We start from the raw sequence: 22619 nt of genomic DNA on the forward strand, positions 1-22619 counted from the left end.
ATGAAGCGGCCTAGACCAACCTTAATCGTCCACATACGAGAGACATGTTCTGCGTTTGGCATGCAACTTGTATTGCATAAGCAGCTAGCGGGTATCTGTATGTCTCTCTCTCTCACTATGAAACCGTATTTGCAAAGGCTACCTTAAATAATTTTAATAAAAAACTTGTATTATCAACTTTTGTGATTTTGTCTGTAGCTAGGTAAGAACAGTTCTTCTCCTACCCATATAAGCCACATAAAACTTTCAACAACAACTAGAGGTATCTAACTTGTTTTTGTAGGACATGTGATGTGGTATAGCATAATATGTGATAATATATGTGATGTATGAAATGATCATGTTTTGTAATTATTCCACGACTTGCATGTCAATGAGTTTGGCAACTAGTTGGAGCCATATGGTTGTCCTTATTATTGTATGAGATGCATGTCAATCTTAAACGCAATCTAATTGATTTAGCTTATCGCTATGAGTTATCTATACTAGTAGTTACTTTTCATGGTGGAGGCAACCATGAAGATGGTGTCCTGATGATGGATATCATCCCTATGTGTTGAAGATGGTGATCAAAGGTGCAAGAAAAGGTTATACCATATCACATATATTAAATTGCATGTGATGTTTATCCTTTTTATACATCATATCTTGCTTAGTCACGATTGTAGCATTATAAGATGATTGCTCACATTTAATATAAATATAAAGTATTCTCCATGAGTGTGCAACGTTGCGAAAGATCAATTTTCTGAAGCGCCACATGATAGCCACATGATAAACAGGTGTGATATGCTCTACGTTCACATACAACGCGTGCAAGTTAGTTTTGCAGAAGCCGAAACACAAAGGTTTAACAGGACGAGCCGAGTATGTACATACATAACCTCAAAACATGCATGTGGATATTTATCATTGAAACTACATCATCTCACGTAATGATCGGATTTGGTGTAGTAAATTTGGATCGTGTATCATAAACAACTATAAGGGATATTAAATTTGATGAGAGTTGATTATTTATTAATTTTAACTTGAAATAAATATCATGATGTTAGTTCAAATTTATCTTTACAAATATTCGTTGTAGATTTTATGGCCCGTGCGGCAACTTCGTTCAACTTCAATGCATTATTTGAGGAAGAGAAACTGAAAACAAGTTAGTACGTCCTTAAATCACCGCTTGGTCGATGTGCGTTGTAACTATGTCTATCGTGCCCCCACCACTCACGTAGTACTATTCATATTTTTCTTAGCAACGCGCGTGATAATGAGATGGCGGAAGGCTTCCGCTAGGCTTCTACTGAAAACAAGTTAGTATGTCTTTGAGGGGAAGCCAGCAAGCCGCAGATGCCGTCACGAGGGTGGCCGCCTCGATGGCCTTGGATACACATGCCAAAATCAACGCTCATGTGAAGCTAGCCTTGTTGTCGCAGAGGCTATGCTCCTCATTAAGCAAGAGGGGATCGTAGCCTCGTCGGTGAGCTCTGTAAGTTTCCAGATGCCACAACCACCTATGCAATGGCGGCCATCAATTTATTCTACCAAATTGTAAATTTTCAATACAAAATACCTTATATTCATCTTCAGATAAATTAAAAAAATCAGATTAGAGTATAAAAAGATGCAACTTTTGAATACTCTAAAATTTCTCTATTTTTGTTTGCTAAGCCTAAAATACAATCTATTTCACACTAAATATCTACACGCTCGTAATGTACATAGTTGACTACATCCAAATGTTTTTTTTGAATTTTTTGATACTTTGAAATCTTGATTTCATTTTTTTAAAGGCCTCCATGTAGCTAGGGTGCGAAAGTCATTTTTCGAGATAGATTTTTTTTTTTGAGCATAGAAAATTCTTGTATGGACAGTATAGCTTGTTCAGAACTCCAAATATTTTTTTTATATAAAACTTCAGTCTTGAAGGCTGGGCCTTTGGAGAAAGAGCAACACCTTCATTAGCTGTGGGCTTGTGGTTCAATCGTCTACAGCACACCAGGCGTATAACTGGGCCATTTAGGGCGACAAATGGGAACTGGGCCTAATGGAAAAGAGTCCCGTTTTGCTACTCCGAAGTCCGAAGTCCGAACGCCGTCTCGGGCTCTCGGCCTCCGCCCGTCCGGCCGTCCCAGTACCCCTGCCCCTCCCAATCCTTCTCCATTGATTGCCAAATTTCGCTTGCTTCCCCTCCTCCCCGACCAAATCCCCCCGACGGCGGCAGCATCATAGTCGGCGATCTGAGCGGCGGCGTTCGCAGAGGCGAGTGGGACGGGTCAGCTGGACTGCACAGCGGTGGCCCGGTGGCTGTGCGCCGAGGAGCGAGGGCGTCCACGGAGGCGGCGAGCTAGTCGGCGGGGAACTGCACGCAGGAGGCGAGCTGAGAGGCGCGACCTCCACGATGGAGTGAACAAGCATGACCACGCACGGAGAAACAGAGCACTGAGCGTGGCGGCGTGAACAGAGCTACGCGTTTGAGGGGAGCCAAGGTGTCTGGGCCGCCGCACGCCCGCCCGCCGGTAACGATGGAGGCCAAAACAGATCTTGGTGAGTGCATGCTGCCTAATCTCTTTTTGATCGGTCGAATCTAAGTTCTTTATTAGAAAGAGCCATTCATTTCTGTCGATCTCCGCTTATTCCTGATGCGACCGTTTTTTTTGTCTCTGGATTGCTCATGCCACCGGCAACCCCAGACATTAGCCGGAAGCCGGAGCGGCCGCCGTCCAAATTCCCCACGGATGGCTCCTCAATTGACTTTGGGACATTTGATAAGCACGGCTTCATCTACGTTCCACCCGTCATTGGGGAACAGTGTCAGTCTGCACCTGTCACGGAGGATTCTGCTGCTGCAACACAAGCGTCCTCGCTGCAAGAGAGCGACTCCTCCAACAAAATTGCGCCGCCAGGGGATGCGTCACCAGGGAAAGGTGATACGCCGGACCCTGGTGAATCTGTTGGAGATGTCATGGCTGATAAGTTGACAGAGCGCAAGTTGGATGTTGATTCACCAGAAATCATTACAGGGGGTTTCCACAGAGCCAAGCTGATGGACAATTTGAGGTGCCTTGCGGAGATTAACAAAATGTCAAACGGGATTAGGAGGAAGAAGAGGAAAACAAGTGGTGGACAAGCTATATAGTTCCTTACCAAATGCTCCAACTAGTACTACAACGTGCTGCACATTTGTTCCAGATGGGATTTCCCCGCAGCTTGCTATGGTTCGCCATCTAAATCACTGGAAGAAAGATGGCCCAAGGTGCTAGGCCTCACTCTGAGACATTACAATCGATCTTATGGCGTTCTGATGAAGTCTTTTTTTTTTTTTTTTTTTTTTTTTGCGAGTAAAAGAAAGTAACATTAATCTGGCAAAGTTACACAAAGGACCCCGAAGGAAATCCGATTACAAGCACACCCCTGTGCAACTCGAACACGACGACGATGGTGGCACGGCGCTGTCGGTGGCGCGCCGCCGCCTCTGCTCCTTATGACGCCTTGGATCAGGAGCATCCCCATGACGGACGGGAAGTCGCCGAGCACCGGCCGCAAGGACCTACACCGAACGCCGCCATCAACATCGATCCAGATCAAGCCACCCTCCTCCACGCTTATTTCAGTATCCGGCGCCGCCGTCCCACGGTCACCGGCGAGGGGAAGACGCCCACGCCAACTCCAAGAAGCTGCGAGCGCGCCAGAGGTGGAAGATCGCCTGCAAGAGCTCCAAGGAACACCGCCGACGAAGAGGAAGACTCCCACCTGCAAAAGCCACTCCGGCTGCGCCTCCTCCTCCCCGACGCCTCCGGCTGGCCGTGAAAGAAAACCTGCACTATATACACACCGCCGCTCGGGGTCCCCCCGTCCTCCCGCCGCCGGAGCAGCTGGCGGAGGGCGAGGCGGCCGCCGAGACGGCGATGGCGAGGCGGCTCTCCTTCGGTCGCTCAGAAAAACACCCTTCTCTACTGTAGACGGGGAAGGGATAAGGCCAAGGCTCCTTTCTGTTCTGGCGTTCTGATGAAGTCGGACGAGATTGACAGTGAAAGTTTCCAAGGGGTGGATATTGGGAGCGGGCCTAAATGGGATGGAATACGGCAGAAGTATAAAGATCTGTTTGATTAGTTTACTGATACCATGAAGGATTTATTCGGTATGATCCTAGTTCATGGAACTCCTTTTCTTGTCTCCCTTTTCTTGTCTGTCTTCATGTCTACAGCTTGCAATAAACAAAAGATGACACAGGAAGTGAAATGCACTTCTATGCACTCAGCCTTTTTCTATTATGGAAGCTGCACCGACATGGCACTATTTCGCCTTTACTCTAATTTTTTATAAAAACACAGTCCACCTTTTTAGTGAGACACCAAATCAAAGTGTCAAAACTGAGATTTAAACTCTGATGAGCTAGGGTACCACTGCCCTCCTAACCATCCAACCAAAAGATGGTTCTATTTCACCTTTACTCCTTTTGGTGTACAAAGTTGACTAAAAAAATGTATAGTACCCTCTTGGTTTATATATATAAGGCCACACCGCATCTCGAGGTAGAACTTCAATTAATAATTTAACAATCTAATATGAGTTATATGTCACCAAAAGTATATTGTTGGATTCATATTTGAAAGATGTTTCCAGCGATATGTTTTTGGTGTTATATAACTTATTTTCTACCAGTTAATTAGTTAGTTCAAGTGTCGTTGTGGTGAACAGATAGATGACATAGGTAGGCTTATCTTCGGGTCAAATGTGCTCCGAGAGATCCAGAGGAGGGGGACATGGAGAAGAAACACACAAAGACACACGCTATACCTAGGTTCGGAGCCCTCGTGAGGAGGTAACACCCTTACTCCTGCCTATCTGATCTCTATAAACTCACGGAGAGCTACAATGATTTCCCTCTAGAAGATGAAGTGCTAGAGGGAGAAAACCCTACAAGAGCTGTATCGTAGCCTAAAGTGAACCTCCCGTGCAAGGGAATGCCACCGCTTCTTATATAGGGGAGATGTGGCTTACAAGAGAAGGAACCCGAGTAAAGAGAATCCTAGCCTACATCAGCCGGTCTTGGACTTAGATTTGACCCTGGGCTCGTGATGTCCTTGCCTGTGTCTTTTGTGCGCTGACCTCTACTGGCATGCGCACTGTAGCACCGTCATCACCTGTGTGATGTGGCTTCAGTCGGAGGCTAGCGAGGCTTTCATCATAAATATGATCCTCCGTATCTTCTCGATGTCCTGTAGCGACACGGCCAGATCTTTGACTGGAATCGGCATATGACCGTTGGCCCTATACCGGATCCCATTTTGGTTTTATCTTGATGATGCCGAATCTTCGTCTTCTGTCTTTCTTGAGAAGTCCCGGCTTAACCTCGACTCATCCAGCTTAAGACATGCCGGTATCTCTTATTCCGGTATACACCTACCGGTATCCCGGACGATACAACTCGGCCAACCTCCTTCTTCTTCTTGGGGTCTTCCTTGGGGTCTTCCTCCTTCTTGACCAGGACAGGGTTGGCCAGCCACTTGGTATGCAGGACTTCCACGATGAAGCCGGGAACCAGCAGTTTGGTGACTTCCACACCGACGATCTTCCTTCTGTCTTCAGCAAAGCAGAGCAAGGGCTGCTTCAACGGCTTCGCGTCTTTCGTGACGTTTAAAGAGTGCTCAGCCAACTCCCTCGGCAAACCCACCAAGTCATCAGTAGACCAGGCGAAGATGTTCCGATTCTCATGAAGGAAGTTGACGAGCGTGCTTTCCTATTTCTCGCTCAATCCGGCACTGATGCGAACGATGCACTCCGGGTATTCTGGGTCCAGGACAATGTCCTTTGTCTCCTTTGGTGGCTTGAACGCCGTTGCACCGAGCGGGTTGCTCATCCCGGTCAGACCGAGTTGTGCCGATTGTGCCAGCGCAACAGCCATCTGGATTCTTCTCTTCTCGTCCGCAATGAACAGTGACTCGGCCAAGCAGGATCCGGCTAAAACGGTTTCCAGAGAAATCTTGTAGTTGCCCACCACAGTTAAGACTTCACTGGGTGCCAGCATCTTCATCTTCAGATAGGCCACATGAGTTGAGGCTATAAACTCCGCCAATGCCGATCTCCCGAGCAAGGCATGGTAAGGGCCGTCGAGATCAACCACTTCGAACAGGATGTTCTCAACCCGGAAGTTATCCCGGCCGCCAAATAGGACATCAACTTGGATCTTGCCCATTGGTGAGCACGACAAGCCAGGAACAATGCCGTGAAATGTCGTGTGGCCCGGCTCCAGCATGTTCTCGGTGATTTCGAGTGTATGCATTGTGCTCCGGTACATGATATTGATACTGCTACCATTGTCAATCAGCACTTTGCTGACCTGACCTTTATTGTTGGCCCATACATTATAGTATCAACCACCATTGCATAACCACCGGGATTCGGCATCACTTTCGGATGATCATTCTGAGACCAACTGATTTTCTGTTCCGACCACTTCATGAACCTCGGAATTGCGGTATAATAGCCCATGGAACGCCGATGTAGGCTTTGTCGGTCAGTCGGCTCGGTCACAAAGACCACACAACACATATCCGGATCTTAATACACATTCCGGCCCAAAAGGTGTGCATGGTGCGACATTGCTGTTATTGCCGTTGTTCACCTGATGAACTCCTTCTTGCTGAGGCCAGTTAGCGGGAGCTTGAATGGCTTGTGCATTTGCTCCAGTGAGAGGAGGTGGAGGAGGCAATGTGGCAATACCTTCCTTCATCAAACACAATATCCAGGAGCAGTTCCGGTTGTATGATTTGCTGGCTTACTTGGATTCAGAGTATGAAAACTGCTTGGCTGATCAAACATTGACTCGATGGTGTACTTGGGCCTATCCTGCCAGGGCTTCTTTTCTCCCCACTGTTTTTTCTGACCGATCCATGGCTGGCCTCCGGTTTTCTGCCTCTGGCTTCCACCGGCTTTCAGGTTATCTTGCTATACCGCGACCACATGTTGCGGGCCATATCTTCTATCAGGAAAATCTTCTCTCCTCTTGTGATGATTATTATTCCAGAAATCTTGGCGCGGAGTGTATCTCGGCAATGGGTTAGCTGCGATTGCCGGCTGAGTTGGATCTCCAAGTGCATAACTATCCGCCACCTGGATCATCTCGGCTGGAGTAGTTGGCATGTTCCTCTGTAGCATCTGCCACAATGACGACCCTCGCCGGCATCCATTGCAAAACCAACTGATGGCTTGAGCTTCTATCACCCCTTCACATGAGTTTCTTGTGGCACTCCACTGGGTTAAGTATTCCCGGTTGGTCTCGTTCTCGCGCTACTGGCTGATGCCTACGCACGCTTCTATTCTTGTAGATAGTGTTGGGCCTCCAAGTGCAGAGGTTTGTAGAACATCAACAAGTTTCCCTTAAGTGAATCACCCAAGGTTTATCGAACTCAGAGAGGTAGAGGTCAAAGATATCCCTCTCAAGCAACCCTGCAATTAAGATACAAGAAGCTCTTGTGTCCCCAACACACCCAATACACTTGTCAGGTGTATAGGTGCACTAGTTCGGCGAAGAGATAGTCAAATACAAGTAGTATGTGGTAATTGCAATCTGAAATAAAAATGGCAGCAAGCAAACTTCTAGCAGAACTGGTTGTAAACGGTGTTTCAATGCTTAGAAACAAGGCCTAGGTATCTTACTTTCACTAGTGGATACTCTCAACAATGATATCGTAATTCAATACATAAATATCATCTCTTCACTATGCTACTCTGAACCACCCTCCGGTTGGATAACGAACACCAATTCACCGCGTAGGGCTGCAAAAGCACTCCTTAAAGTTCGCGTTCCAAACCTAGGGACACCCCACTCCGTTACTTTGAGTATCCAAAGATAGTACTAACAAACACCACAATTTCATAGAGACATCCAACTCAAATTATAACTCATGATAAGTATTTCTGTAATCTTTAGCCTAAGAGATACACACGGTGCGCACACTGTCACCTTCACACCGTGGGGCAAGGTGTCTCCGGAGATCACAATAATAAAACCACTTGAGTAGCATAATAGATGAAGAGTAACATCTACTTATTCAGCTAGATTACAAAACTCATGATCACATAAAGATCACATCATGGGAGAGAGAGATAGACCACATAGCTACCGGTAATGTCCTCAGCCTCGGGGGAGAACTGCTCCCTCCTCATCATGGGAGTCAGCAACAACGATGAAGATGGCGGTGGAGTCGATGGAGATGGCTTCGGGGGCAATTCCCCTTCCCGGCAGGGTGACAGAACAGAGATTTCTGTCCCCCAAAACTTCTCTTCGATGGCGGCGGAGCTACGGAACTTTTCGTGGATGGAGGCTGATTCTTTTAGGGTTTTCGCGAGGAAGGCAATATATAGGCGGAAGGGCAAGGTCGGTGGGCGCCCGAGGGGCCCACACCATGGCCAGGCGCGGCCAGAGGTGGACCCGCGCCATGGCATGGTGTGGCCACCTCGGTACCCTCCTCCGTCTCTGCTTTGGACTCCGTCTTCGTGTCTGGAAAAATAGGAGGTTTGTCTTTTGTTTCGTCCAATTCCGAGAATATTTGTTGTACAACTTTTCTGAAATACAAAAACAGCAGAAAACAGGAACTGGTACCGTGGCATCTTGTTAATAGGTTAGTTCCAAAAAATACATAAAAATGCCACGAAGTGTAAACAAAACATATAGCAATTGCTGTAAAACAAGCATGGAGCATCAAAAATTATAGATACGTTTGCAACGTATCACTCGCACATCACGAGCTGCTGCGAACGGTTTGGCTTTTTGTAAGTGTTGTTGAAGTTGCTGACAAAGGCTTCCTCGAAATCTATCCATCCATCAATGCTTCCTCCGGGCAAATTGTTCAGCCAGATGCGAGTTGGTCCCACCAGCACTGAGGGTATGTATCTTACTCCCCAGCGATGGTTTCCTCCGGCCACATACACCGCCATGATGTAATCAGCGATCCAATCTTCTGGCTTGGTGCTGCCTTCATAAGTTCTTATATCCCGGGGCAACGGGAAGTTGCGAACCGGTGGCTCTTCTCTCATGATCTGGGGACCGAAACATGCCGGGTCCGGAGAGCCTTCAACCTCAACCATTTCGGACATGTAGATCCGGTCCAAGCAATGTCGCGCATCTTGTGCTGGCAAGAATCTTTCCCCGACATGGTGGCCTAGAGGATTTCTCGGATAACCGGCTCTTTCCATTTCCGAATCACTATCATCATGTCGGCTTGGTATTACGCCACCGGCTCGCGGATATCTCGGAGGTGGCACTCCTCCATCGGCATTCGCCGCTCTTCCGGGGCGATAGTTTTGCCCGGCTTCACCATTTCCGGCATAGTCGTGACATGCCGCTTGGCATCTTCTTCCGGCGTTGTTCAACTCGACTTTCTGTTTTCTGGGTAAAACCAGATTATACAGATTTATCTGTTTGGAGTTGATACTCCCTTCCCTTCTTCTATCGGGATGGGGACGATGTCTACCCCTGCGACTTTCCTCCTGCGCCCCCAACAGAATGAACGGTTTGGGACGCTCCGGCACCTGGCTTACTCCGGACCACGTCTACAGTTTGTTTAGCAGCCATAGCAAGTAATTCTTTAACTCGGGCTTGTTGCTTTATCAAAGCATCACTCGACAAAGTCTCTAGTTCCTCAACAATGGCTTGAGCAACCCTAACAATTTTATCAGGAGTATTGTACTTCGGCTTCTCTACCGGCGCAAGGGACGCCGACACAGACATACCGGAACGAGCTTCCCGGCGCAAGTCCTTATCTAAGTTACGACATTTAAGCGGGGTAGCTGCTACTCTAATAGGATCTGCATTTACGGAAGCAAAACCATGGAAAACATTGTACTCACAACCATGGACAACATTGTACTCATGTAGGGTGATGTTGAGTGCATGTTGGGCGCGAACCACCTCGTTGGCCCCGGTGAGAAGGGTCTGGCGCTGAGCCTCGAGATCGGCTTGAGTCGCGACCACATCGGCATTGGGCGCGATGGGTGCTGACAGCTTGTCCATGGCGGCTTGAAGAGGAGTTGCTGCCGGAGGCACTGTGGAGGTGCCGGCAATGTTCTGCTCCCGCTCCAACGCCGGCTTGGTCATGCGCCCGGATTTGGTGGGGGCGTCCTTGCTACCGGTTGCCGCTTTGCCGGCACCGTCCGCGCCAGCCATCATCTCCTCAGCAGGGAACCTGTGTGCAGGTGCAGTGCCGACGTAGACTAGGTGTGCGCCGAAGAGCATGGTGCCGCCGTTCCCGGGGAAGGCCGTGCCGTTGGCGAAGCTGTCGGCGTTGTCGCTGACGAAATCCAATGAGTCGAGCCTCTGGACAAGGCCATAAACTACACGCTCGCCGGAGGCGGTGACGAACCCCGTCCGGATATGAACCCCAGTCGGCGCAGCTGCTGGCCCCATGGTGGGCGCCAACTGTCGTTGTAGTGAACAGACAGATGCCATAGGTAGGCTTATCTTAGGGCTAAATATGCTCCGAGGGATCCGGAGGAGGGGGAGATGGAGAAGAAACACACAAAGAGACATGATATACCCAGGTTCGGGGCCCTCATGAGGAGGTAACACCCTGATGGCGCGTGAAGCACACGTCCGTTGGGAACCCCAAGAGGAAGGTGTGATGCGTACAGCAGCAAGTTTTCCTCAGTAAGAAACCAAGGTTATCGAACCAGTAGGAGTCAAGGGCCACGTGAAGGTTGTTGGTGAAGGAGTGTAGTGCGGCGCAACACCAGGGATTCTGGCGCCAACGTGGAACCTGCACAACACAATCAAAATACTTTGCCCCAACGTATCAGTGAGGTTGTCAATCTCACCGGCTTGCTGTAAACAAATGATTAAATGTAGGGTAAATTGGTTTTATGCCACTCTCTATTCCACAGATTGCACATATACCATTACAAAAATTAGACTTGAGGATATGCCACTCTAACTATCCAATACTTTCACTTATGCCATTTTTCTCCAATACATAAATGTATACCGTGTGTTGTACGTACGATACCGTATACAGATCTTTTTTTTAGCAGAGCGCGGTCAACCCACCCCGCTTGTCACTTCCCCAATTCGTGCCCCCCGACGAACCCTAAAGAGGTGGAGGAGTGGAGGGCGGCAAGACTGGCCGGCGTGGCAGTGGGGGCGCCGCCGACCTGCGCCTGCGAGCCGCATCGCCAACCTGCGCCCGGGAGCCGCGCCGCCGACCCGCGCCCCAGAGCCGCGGCCAGCGCTGCTGCTGTGTGGGGTGGTGCCGCTCGTCCCCTGCACTTGTCCGCCGCTCGCCCAGCCGCACGCCCAACGCTCGCCCGTCGCACGCCCAGCACAGGCCCGCCTCTCGCCCCGTGTGCAGGATGAATTTGGCCCGAGTTTATGGACAGAACTTCGCACCTCAGTTTTCTGGACCATATGTGCCCAGAAATGGTTCAAATTATAACAGTACAATCATATTGATGTTTATGATTTTCTGTAATTTTTTCAGATTTTTCTGAGAAGATTTTTTTCGGCCAAAATTTGACAAATTTCGAACATAAAATGTTTGTTTAACGATGCAAATCTGCCCAGAAATTTCTCAAAATGGAACAATAGACTCGTTTTAATGGTTTTGATTTTCTGAAATTTTTCCAGATTTTTCTGAGAAGTTTGATTTTTTCCAAAATTTGAATTTTTTGAATTTTTCGGGTGCCCAAATGACTTGAAAGTGCTACCTTCCTTTTGAAAACAAGGGCTATTATGGTAAATACTACCATATACACTGAAATACATATAATTCTTGAACAGTTATCCTTTGAGGTGTACAAAGTGGCATGGATGAAGGTATTGGATAGTTAGAGTGGCATATCCTCAAGTCTAATTTTTGTAATGGCATATGTGCAATCTGTGGAATAGAGAGTGGCATAAAACCAATTCACCCTTAAATGTATGGTGTGGAAATGATGTTTGTTTGCGAAGAACAACAGAGAACAGAGTTTGAGTTTGCAGTAGATTGTATTTCAGATGTAAAAGAATGGACCGGGGTCCACAGTTCACTAGTGGTGTCTCTCCGATAAGAAATAGCTTGTTGGGTGAACAAATTACAGTTGGGCAATTGACAAATAGAGAGGGCATAACAATGCACATACATATCATGATGACTACTATGAGATTTAATCAGGGCATTACGACAAAGTACATAGACCGCTATCCAGCATGCATCTATGCCTAAAAAGTCCACCTTCGGGTTAGCATCCGCACCCCTTCCAGTATTAAGTTGCAAACAACAGACAATTGCATTAAGTATGGTGCGTAATGTAATCAACACAAATATCCTTAGACAAAGCATTGATGTTTTATCCCTAGTGGCAACAACACATCCATAACCTTAGAACTTTCTGTCACTGTCCCAGATTCAATGGAGGCATGAACCCACTATCGAGCATAAATACTCCCTCTTGGAGTTACAAGTATGAACTTGGCCAGAGCCTCTACTAGCAACGGAGAGCATGCAAGAACATAAACAACACATATATGATAGATTGATAATCAACTTGACATAGTATTCCATATTCATCGGATCCCAACAAACACAACATGTAGCATTACAAATAGATGATCTTGATCATGATAGGCAGCTCACAAGATCTAACATGATAGCACAATGAGGAGAAGACAACCATCTAGCTACTGCTATGGACCCATAGTCCAAGGATGAACTACTCACACATCAGTCCGGAGGCGATCATGGTGATGAAGAGTCCTCCGGGAGATGATTCCCCTCTCCGGCAGGGTGCCGGAGGCGATCTCCTGAATCCCCCGAGATGGGATTGGCGGCGGCGGTGTCTCTGGAACTTTTTCCGTATCGTGACTCTCGGTAATAGGGTTTTCGCGACGGAGAGTATAAGTAGGCGGAAGGGCAGAGTCGGAGGGGGCACGAGGGGCCCACACCATAGGGCGGCGCGGGCCCCTCCTTGGCCGCGCCGCCTTGTGGTGTCGCCACCTCGTGGCCCCACTTCGTATGCTCTTCGGTCTTCTGGAAGCTCCGTGGAAAAATAAAACCCTGGGCGTTGATTTCGTCCAATTCCGAGAATATTTCCTTTGTAGGATTTCTGAAACCAAAAACAGCAGAAAACAGGAACTGGCGCTTCGGCATCTTGTCAATAGGTTAGTGCCGGAAAATGCATAATAATGATGTAAAGTGTGTATAAAACATGTGAGTATTGTCATAAAAGTAGCATGGAACATAAGAAATTATGGATACGTTTGAGACGTATCAAGCATCCCCAAGCTTAGTTCCTACTCGCCCTCGAGTAGGTAAACGATAACAAGGATAATTTCTGAAGTGACATGCTATCATAATCTTGATCAATACTATTGTAAAGCATATGAGATGAATGAAGTGATTCGAAACAATGGTAAAGACAATGATTAAACAACTGAATCATATAGCAAAGACTTTTCATGAATAGTACTTTCAAGACAAGCATCAGTAAGACTTGCACAGGAGTTAACTCATAAAGCAATAAATTCTTAGTAGAAAGTTTTGAAGCAACACAAAGGAAGATATAAGTTTCAGCAGTTGCTTTCAACTTCAACATGTTTATCTCATGGATATATCTCATGGATAATTGTCAACACAAAGTAATATGATGAATGCAAATAAGCAAGTATGTAGGAATCAATGCACACAGTTGACACACGTGTTTGCTCCTAAGATAGAAAGAAGTAGGTAAATTGACTCAACATAAAGTAAAAGAAAGGGCCCTTCGCAGAGGGAAGCATGGATTACTATTTTTGTGCTAGAGCTTTTATTTTGAAAACATAGAAACAATTTTGTCAACGGTAGTAATTATTCATATGTGTTATGCATAAGACATCCTATAAGTTGCAAGCCTCATGCATAGAATACCAATAGTTCTCGCACCTTGTCCTAATTAGCTTGGATTTACATGGATTATCATTGCATAACATATGTTTCAACCAAGTGTCACAAAGGGGTACCTCTATGCCGCCTATACAAAGGTCCAAGGAGATAGATCGCATTTGATTTCTCGTTTTTGATAGATCTCAACTAAGGACATCCATACCGGGACAACATAGAAAACAGATAATGGACTCCTCTTTAATGCATAAGCATTCAACAACAGATAATATTCTCATAAGAGATTGAGGATTGATGTCCAAACTGAAACTTTCACCATGATTCATGGCTTTAGTTAGCAGCCCAATGTTCTTCTCTAACAATATGCATACTCAAACCATTTGATCATGATAAATCACTCTTACTACAGACAAGACGAACATGCATAGCAACTCACATGATATTCAACAAAGGTGTAATAGTTGATGGCGTCCCCAGAAACATGGTTACCGCTCAACAAGCAACTTATAAGAAATAAGATACATAAGTAACATATTCAATACCACAATAGTTTTTAAGGCTATTTTCCCATGAGCTATGTATTGCAAAGACAAAGAATGGAATTTTAAAGGTAGCACTCAAGTAATTTACTTTGGAATGGTAGAGAAATACCATGTAGTAGGTAGGTATGGTGGACACAAATGGCATAGTTTTTGGCTCAAGGATTTGGATGCACGAGAAGTATTCCCTCTCAATACAAGGCTTGGGCTAGCAAGGTTGTTTGAAGCAAACACAAGTATGAACCGGTACAACAAAACTTACATAAGAACATATTGCAAGCATTATAAGACTCTACACTGTCTTCCTTGTTGTTCAAACACCTCACCAAAAAATATCTAGACTTTAGAGAGACCAATCATGCAAACCAAATTTCAACAAGCTCTATGGTAGTTCTTCATTAATGGGTACAAAGTACATGATGCAAGAGCTTAAACATGATCTATTTGAGCACAACAATTGCCAAGTATCAAATTATTCAAGACAATATATCAATTACCACATGAAGCATTTTCTGTTTCCAACCATATAACAATGAACGAAGCAGTTTCAACCTTCGCCATGAACATTAAAAGTAAAGCTAAGAACACCAGTGTTCATATGAAACAGCGGAGCGTGTCTCTCTCCCACATAAAGAATGCTAGGATCCAATTTTATTCGAACAAAAACAAAAACAAAAACATACAGACGCTCCAAGTAAAGCACATAAGACGTGACGGAATAAAAATATAATTTCACTAGAGGTGACCTGATAAGTTGTCGATGAAGAAGGGATGCCTTGGGCATCCCCAAGCTTAGATGCTTGAGTCTTCTTGAAATATGCAGGGATGAACCACGGGGGCATCCCCAAGCTTAGACTTTTCACTTTTCTTGATCATATTGTATCATCCTCCTCTCTTGACCCTTGAAAACTTCATCCACACCAAACTCAAAACAAACTCATTAGAGGGTTAGTGCATAATCAAAAATTCACATATTCAGAGGTGACATAATCATTCTTAACACTTCTGGACATTGCACAAAGCTACTGAAAATTAATGGAACAAAGAAATCCATCCAACATAGCAAAACAGGCAATGCGAAATAAAAGGCAGAATCTGTCAAAACAGAACAGTCCGTAAATACGAATTTTTCAGGGGCACTTAACTTTCTCAGATGAAAAAGCTAAAATTGAATGAAAGTTGCGTACATATCTGAGGATCACGCACATAATTTGGCAGATTTTTCTGAGTTACCTACAGACGGGGCTACTCAATTTCGTGACAGCAAGAAATATGTTTCTGCGCAGTAATCCAAATCTAGTATTAACCTTACTATCAAAGACTTTACTTGGCACAACAATGCAATAAAATAAAGATAAGGAGAGGTTGCTACAGTAGTAACAACTTCCAAGACTCAAATATAAAACAAAAGTGCAGAAGTAAAATAATGGGTTGTCTCCCATAAGCGCTTTTCTTTAACGCCTTTCAGCTAGGCGCAGAAAGTGTGAATCAAGTATTATCAAGAGATGAAGCATTAACATCATAACTTTCACAATTTGTCACAATAGGTATATTAGATGCTCCATCATCCATAGTGGTATTAAGGGCTTTGTCAATTTTAGGCCTATAATAGTTTTTTGGCTTAGGCACCTTAGAGACATACATGAACTTTTGCTCCTTACCCACATAAGCTTTCTCCTTAAACTTAAGAGAAGAAAAAGTTGAACCCAAGGTTCCCATAGCTTCTTCAAGTTCACTAATCCTATGGGTTTGATTATCATGAGTGGCACAAGTTTCTAAGACGGCAATTCTCTCATTAATTCCACCTAGAGATTTATCAAGTTTATCGGTGCTATTAAGTAATATTCCCAATTTAGCCTCAACACTTGGAGTATTTTTCTCTATGGCCTCCAACTTTTTCATGACATCTTCAAGAGAGATTTCAATTTTAGCTTCATTAACAGGTGGTATTCCAACTAGACTCTCAATAATGCAACTAGCTTCTAAAGCAGGAGTGCCTAGGAAATTACCTCCTGCAAGAGTATCAAGAACATACCTATTCCAGCTAGAGATACCAACATAAAAGTTCCTAAGTAGGATAATAGTGGAGTGTTTCTTAGTGCACTGATGACCCACAAGTATAGGGGATCGCAACAGTCTTCGAGGGAAGTAAAACCCAAATTTATTGATTCGACACAAGGGGAGGTAAAGAATACTTATAAGCCTTAACAACTGAGTTGTCAATTCAGCTGCACCTGGAAAAGCACTAGTAACAGGGGTGATGTGAAAGCAGCAGTAATATGAGAGCAGTAGTAACAGTAACACAGCAGCAGTAATAGTAACACAGAGGCAATGGCACCAGAAAATAGTTGATACTACTTCCAATGACATGTAGAACGAGTATATGATGATGAGAGATGGACCGGGGTTCCCAGCTATCTACACTAGTGGTAACTCTCCAATAACAAGTGTTGGGTGAACAAGTTACAGTTGGGCAATTGATAGGATTGAAATAGCATTAAGACAGAACATCAAGATTATTAATCATGTAGGCATGTTTTCCATATATAGTCATACGTGCTCGCAATGAGAAACTTGTACAACATCTTTTGTCCAACCAGCCGGTGGCAGCCGGGCCTCTAGGGAATCTACTGGAAATTAAGGTACTCCTTTTAATAGAGCACCGGAGCAAAGCATTAACACTCCGTGAAAACATGTGATCCTCATACCTAAGCCTTCCCCTCCAGTTATCCCAGTTGCTGTCACTCTGGGGCCTCGGGTTCCGGACATAGACATGTGAAACAACTTGTAGATACAATCTAAGCAATAGGTATAGAGCTTAAATCTAAGATCATGCCACTCGGGCCCTAGTGACAAGCATTAAACACAACAAGATTGCAGCAACAATAACTTCACAAACTTTATAGATAGACTAATCATAATGTAATAATCCATCGGATCCCAACAAACACAACACCGATTACATCAGATGAATCTCAATCATGTAAGGCAGCTCATGAGATCATTGTATTGAAGTACATGGGGGAGAGAGTACCAACTAGCTACAGCTAGAACCCGTAGTCCATGGGGGAACTACTCACGGAGCATGATGGAGGCGGTGGCGTTGATGGAGATGGCTTCCGGGGGCACTTCCCCGTCCCGGCGGCATGCCGGAACAGAGACTTCTGTCCCCCGAAACGGAGTTTCGCGATGGCGTCAGCGCCCCTGGAGTCTTTCTGGAGTTTCGTCAATTGGTATCGCGTTTTTAGGTCGAAAGGGGTCTTATAGGCGAAGAGGCGACGCAGGAGGGTGCCTGGGCCCCCCCTCACCATAGGCTGGCGCGGCTAGGCCTGGGGCCGCGCCGCCTTATGGTGTGGTGGCCCCCTGGCCCGCCTCCGACTCTCCTTCGGTGTTCTGTGGTCTTCCGGGAAAAATAAGATTCTGGGTCTTTGTTTCGTCGAATTCCGAGAATATTGCCCCAACAGCCTTTCTGGAACCAAAAATAGCAGAAAACAGGAACTGGCACTGTGGCATCTTGTTAATAGGTTAGTTTCGGAAAACGCATAAAAACATTATAAAGTGCGAGCAAACCATGTAAGTATTGTCATAAAACAAGCATGGAACATCATAAATTATAGGTACGTTGGAGACGTATGATACGTCTCCGACGTATCGATAATTTCTTATGTTCCATGCCACATTATTGATGATATCTACATGTTTTATGCATACTTTATGTCATATTTATGCATTTTCCGGCACTAACCTATTAACGAGATGCCGAAGAGCCAGATGCTGTTTTCTGCTATTTTTGGTTTCAGAAATCCTAGTAAGGAAATATTCTCGGAATTGGACGAAATCAACGCCCAGGGGCCTATTTTTCCACGAAGCTTCCAGAAGACCGAAAGGGAAACGAAGTGAGGCGACGAGGCGGCGACATGCCAGGGCGGCGCGGCCCACCTCCTGGCCACGCAGCCCTGTTGTGTGGGCCCCTCGCGTCGCCTCCGAGGCTGCCCTTCCGCCTACATATAGTCTTCGTCGCGAAACCCCCAGTACCGAGAGCCACGATACGAAAAACCTTACAGAGACGCCACCGCCGCCAATCCCATCTCGGGGGATTCAGGAGATCGCCTCCGGCACCCTGCCGGAGAGGGGAATCATCTCCCGGAGGACTCTTCACCGCCATGGTCGCCTCCGGAGTGATGAGTGAGTTGTTCACCCTGGACTATGGGTCCATAGCAGTAGCTAGATGGTCGTCTTCTCCTCATGTGCTTCATTGTCGGATCTTGTGAGCTGCCTAACATGATCAAGATCATCTATCTATAATGCTATATGTTGTGTTTGTTGGGATCCGATGGATAGAGAATACTATGTTTTGTTGATGATCAATCTATTATCTATGTGTTGTTTATGATCTTGCATGCTCTCCGTTATTAGTAGAGGCTTTGGCCAAGTTTTTGCTCTTAACTCCAAGAGGGAGTATTTATGCTCGATAGTTGGTTCATGCCTCCATTAAATCTGGGACAGTGACAGAAAGTTCTAAGGTTGTGGATGTGCTGTTGCCACTAGGGATAAAACATTGATGCTATGTCCAAGGATGTAGTTATTGATTACATTACGCACCATACTGTATGCAATTGTCTGTTGTTTGCAACTTAATACTGGAAGGGGTTCGGATGATAACCTGAAGGTGGACTTTTTAGGCATAGATGCATGCTGGATAGCGGTCTATGTACTTTGTCGTAATGCCCAATTAAATCTCACTATACTCATCATATCATGTATGTGCATGGTCATGCCCTCTCTATTTGTCAATTGCCCAACTATAATTTGTTCACCCAACATGCTATTTATCTTATGGGAGAGACACCTCTAGTGAACTGTGGACCCCGGTCCATTCTTTTACATCGAATACAATCTACTGCAATACTTGTTCTACTGTTTTCTGCAAACAATCATCATCCACACTATACATCTAATCCTTTGTTACAGCAAGCCGGTGAGATTGACAACCTCACTGTTTCGTTGGGGCAAAGTACTTTGGTTGTGTTGTGCAGGTTCCACGTTGGCGCCGGAATCCCTGGTGTTGCGCCGCACTACATCCCGCCGCCATCAACCTTCGACGTGCTTCTTGACTCCTACTGGTTCGATTAAACCTTGGTTTCTTACTGAGGGAAACTTGCTGCTGTACGCATCACACCTTCCACTTGGGGTTCCCAACGGGCGTGTGCTTTACGCGTCATCAACGTATCATGCACCTATGATGAGCATCACTAATTCTATACCAAGCATCTTTAAAACTTTCTCCCCCTTGTTGCTTAAACGAACGAACTTCAACTTCAGGATTACTCATTTTTAGCAGTAGTAAATAAAGCAAACTAAATAAAGTAAAGTAAATGCAAGTAACTAATTTTTTTGTGTTTTTTGATATAAAGAACACAAACAAGACAGTAAATAAAGTAAAGCAAGTAACTAATTTTTTTTGTATTTTTGATATAGAGAAAGCAAACAAAGCAGTAAATAAAGTAAAGTAAAGCAAGACACAAACAAAGTAAAGAGATTGGATGTGGGAGACTCCCCTTGCAGCGTGTCTTGATCTCCCCGGCAACGGCGCCAGAAAATATGCTTGATGGCGCGTGAAGGACACGTCCGTTGGGAACCCCAAGAGGAAGTTGTGATGCGTACAACAGCAAGTTTTCCCTCAGTAAGAAACCAAGGTTATCGAACCAGTAGGAGTCAAGGGCCACGTGAAGGTTGTTGGTGACGGAGTGTAGTGCGGTGATACGTCCAAAATGTATCTACTTTCCCGAACACTTTTGCTATTGTTTTGCCTCTAATTTGTGTATTTTGGATACAACTAACACGGACTAACGCTGTTTTCAGCAGAAATGCCCTGGTGTCTCGTTTTTGTGCAGAAACTCAACTTTCAGGAAAATCCCCGGGATTAATTCCAATGGGCCTATTTTCACAGAAGAATGACGGAGCCAGAAGACCAGAAGGAGGGGGGCCACGAAGCAGCCACCCCACCAGGCGGCGCGGCAGGCCCCTGGGCCGCGCCAGCCTATGGTGGCGGCACCTCGGGCAGCCCCAGGTGTCTCCCTTCCGACTACTTAAAGGTTTCGACCTAAAATCGCACGGGGGTTAGACGAAATCGCCAGAAGACATCCAGAACACAGCCGCCATTGCGAAACTCCATTCTGGCACTCCGCCGGGACGGGGAATTGGAGGAGATCATCGCCATCATCACCACCGAAGCCTCTCCATCGACCAGCCATGTTTCCCCCATCCATGTGTGAGTAATTCCCCCGCTGTAAGCTGAAGGGGATGGTAGGGATTGGATGAGATTGGTCATGTAATAGCATAAGATTGTTAGGGCATAGTGCCTAGTGTCCGTAATTGGTATTTTTATGATATTGTTGCAACTTGTTATGCTTAATGCTTGTCACTAGGGCCCGAGTGCCATGATCTCAGATCTGAACATGTTATCAATTCATGATGATATTCATTGCTTTATGATCTTACCTGCAAGTTGTATACACATATTGCTGTCCGGAACCCGAGGCCCCAAAGTGACAGAAATTGGGACAACCGAAGGGGAAGGCGGTGATATGAGGATCACATGTGTTCACGGAGTGTTAATGCTTTGCTCCGGTGCTCTATTAAAAGGAGTACCTTAATTTCCAGTAGATTCCCTAGAGGCCCGGCTGCCACCGGCTGGTAGGACAAAAGATGTTGTGCAAGTTTCTCATTGCGAGCACGCACGACTATATATGGAACACATGCCTATTGATTGATTAGTACTTGGATACCGTTTTATTACTATCTGCAAATGCCCTACCTTGATTGTTACATGAGTTTCTCTCATCCATGCAGCGCCCGTTCATCCATCCCTATGCCTACAGTATTTTAATCCTGCTGTTTACTATAATCACTACTGCTGTCTTTGTTACACTGCTGCTGATATTTCAGTACTGCTACTGCTATAAAATTGTTACTACTGATAAACTCTTGCGAGCAAGTCTGTTTCCAGGTGCAGCTGAATTGACAACTCCGCTGTTAAGGCTTACGAATATTCTTTGGCTCCCCTTGTGTCGAATCAATAAATTGGGTTTTACTTCCCTCGAAGACTGTTGCGATCCCCTATACTTGTGGGTCATCAAGACTATTTTCTGGCGCCGTTGTCGGGGAGCATAGCTTTATTTGCAAGTTCACTTGGATTGATATTGTTCGCTGCAAATTTTCCATCATGGGTAAACCTCGCGATACTAAAGTCGCCATATTACCATCCACTACAAGAAAACGTACAACTCTGAGTACCTCTGCTGCTCTTGATTCACCATCTGTGATAAGTAAACTTGTTTCACCACCACAAGCTTCAAATGCTGGTATTTCTGCTGAATCTGAAAATTTCTCTTATAATTTTGATGATGCTTCTGCTGTGCTTGATAATGATGGTTCATTAGGATCTTTTCTAGATGCTACAATTGCTAGGTCTAGACAAATTGAAAATACTGAAACTCCTAATAAAAATACTGCTACACCTATTAATTCACCTGAGTCTGTTGAATACTCTAGTGATGATCTTGATGAAGATTATGTAGAACTTGATGATGATTTCATTGATAAATGCAATGCTACTACTGGTATAAGTAATATTAAAAAGCTTCTTGCACAACATACTATTAGATATAAAATGTCTCCTGATCCTAAATTTGCCACATCTCCTATAAACATTAAGGATAAGGATTATGATTTTTCTCTTGATTTATCTCATATAGCTATTGTTGAGAAAACACCTTTTTGTGGTACTGAAAAAGAAAGTGCTGTAGAACACATGAATGAGCTTTCAACTATGAGTAGCTTGTTTTCTGATGATATTAAGAAGCGTACTTATTTTGTTGCTAAATTTTTTCCTTTCTCATTAAAGGATGATGCTAAAACTTGGTATAATAGTTTGCCTCCTGATTCTGTTGATAGTCCAAGTGATTTGCTTGATGTTTTCTTTCGGAAATACTTTCCTGCTAGTGCTCAACATATTGCTTTGCAGAGAATTTATAATTTTGACCAGGAAGATGGAGAGAAATTACCTGAGGCTTGGGCGAGATTTTGCTCTCTTATCAGAGCTCGGCCTGGACATGATTTGGAAAAGCATGATTTACTTGATATATTTTATAGTGGACTAACCATCGAGTCTAGGACATACCTGGATAGTTGTGCTGGTTGTGTTTTCAGGAAAAGAATCCAGGGCAAT

At 45.1% G+C, this 22619-nt stretch overlaps 2 protein-coding genes across 2 annotated transcripts; one reads left to right on the plus strand and one right to left on the minus strand.

Annotated features, from left to right (window-relative positions):
* The first annotated feature begins 2118 nt into the window (after positions 1–2118).
* On the plus strand, positions 2119–4288 carry LOC127333384 (uncharacterized). Its single transcript, XM_051359781.2, has 2 exons — positions 2119–2544; positions 2691–4288. The coding sequence occupies exons 1-2, from the start codon at positions 2523–2525 to the stop codon at positions 3134–3136; spliced, it is 468 nt and encodes a 155-aa protein (XP_051215741.1). The 5' UTR covers positions 2119–2522; the 3' UTR covers positions 3137–4288.
* A 1452-nt stretch (positions 4289–5740) lies between these two features.
* Positions 5741–6256, minus strand: LOC127328749 (uncharacterized). Its single transcript, XM_051355324.1, has one exon. It carries the CDS (start codon positions 6254–6256, stop codon positions 5741–5743), a length of 516 nt encoding a protein of 171 aa, XP_051211284.1.
* Positions 6257–22619: the final 16363 nt, after the last annotated feature.

This window comes from Lolium perenne, chromosome 2 (genome assembly GCF_019359855.2).
Source record: "Lolium perenne isolate Kyuss_39 chromosome 2, Kyuss_2.0, whole genome shotgun sequence".
Taxonomy (NCBI): Eukaryota; Viridiplantae; Streptophyta; class Magnoliopsida; order Poales; family Poaceae; genus Lolium; species Lolium perenne.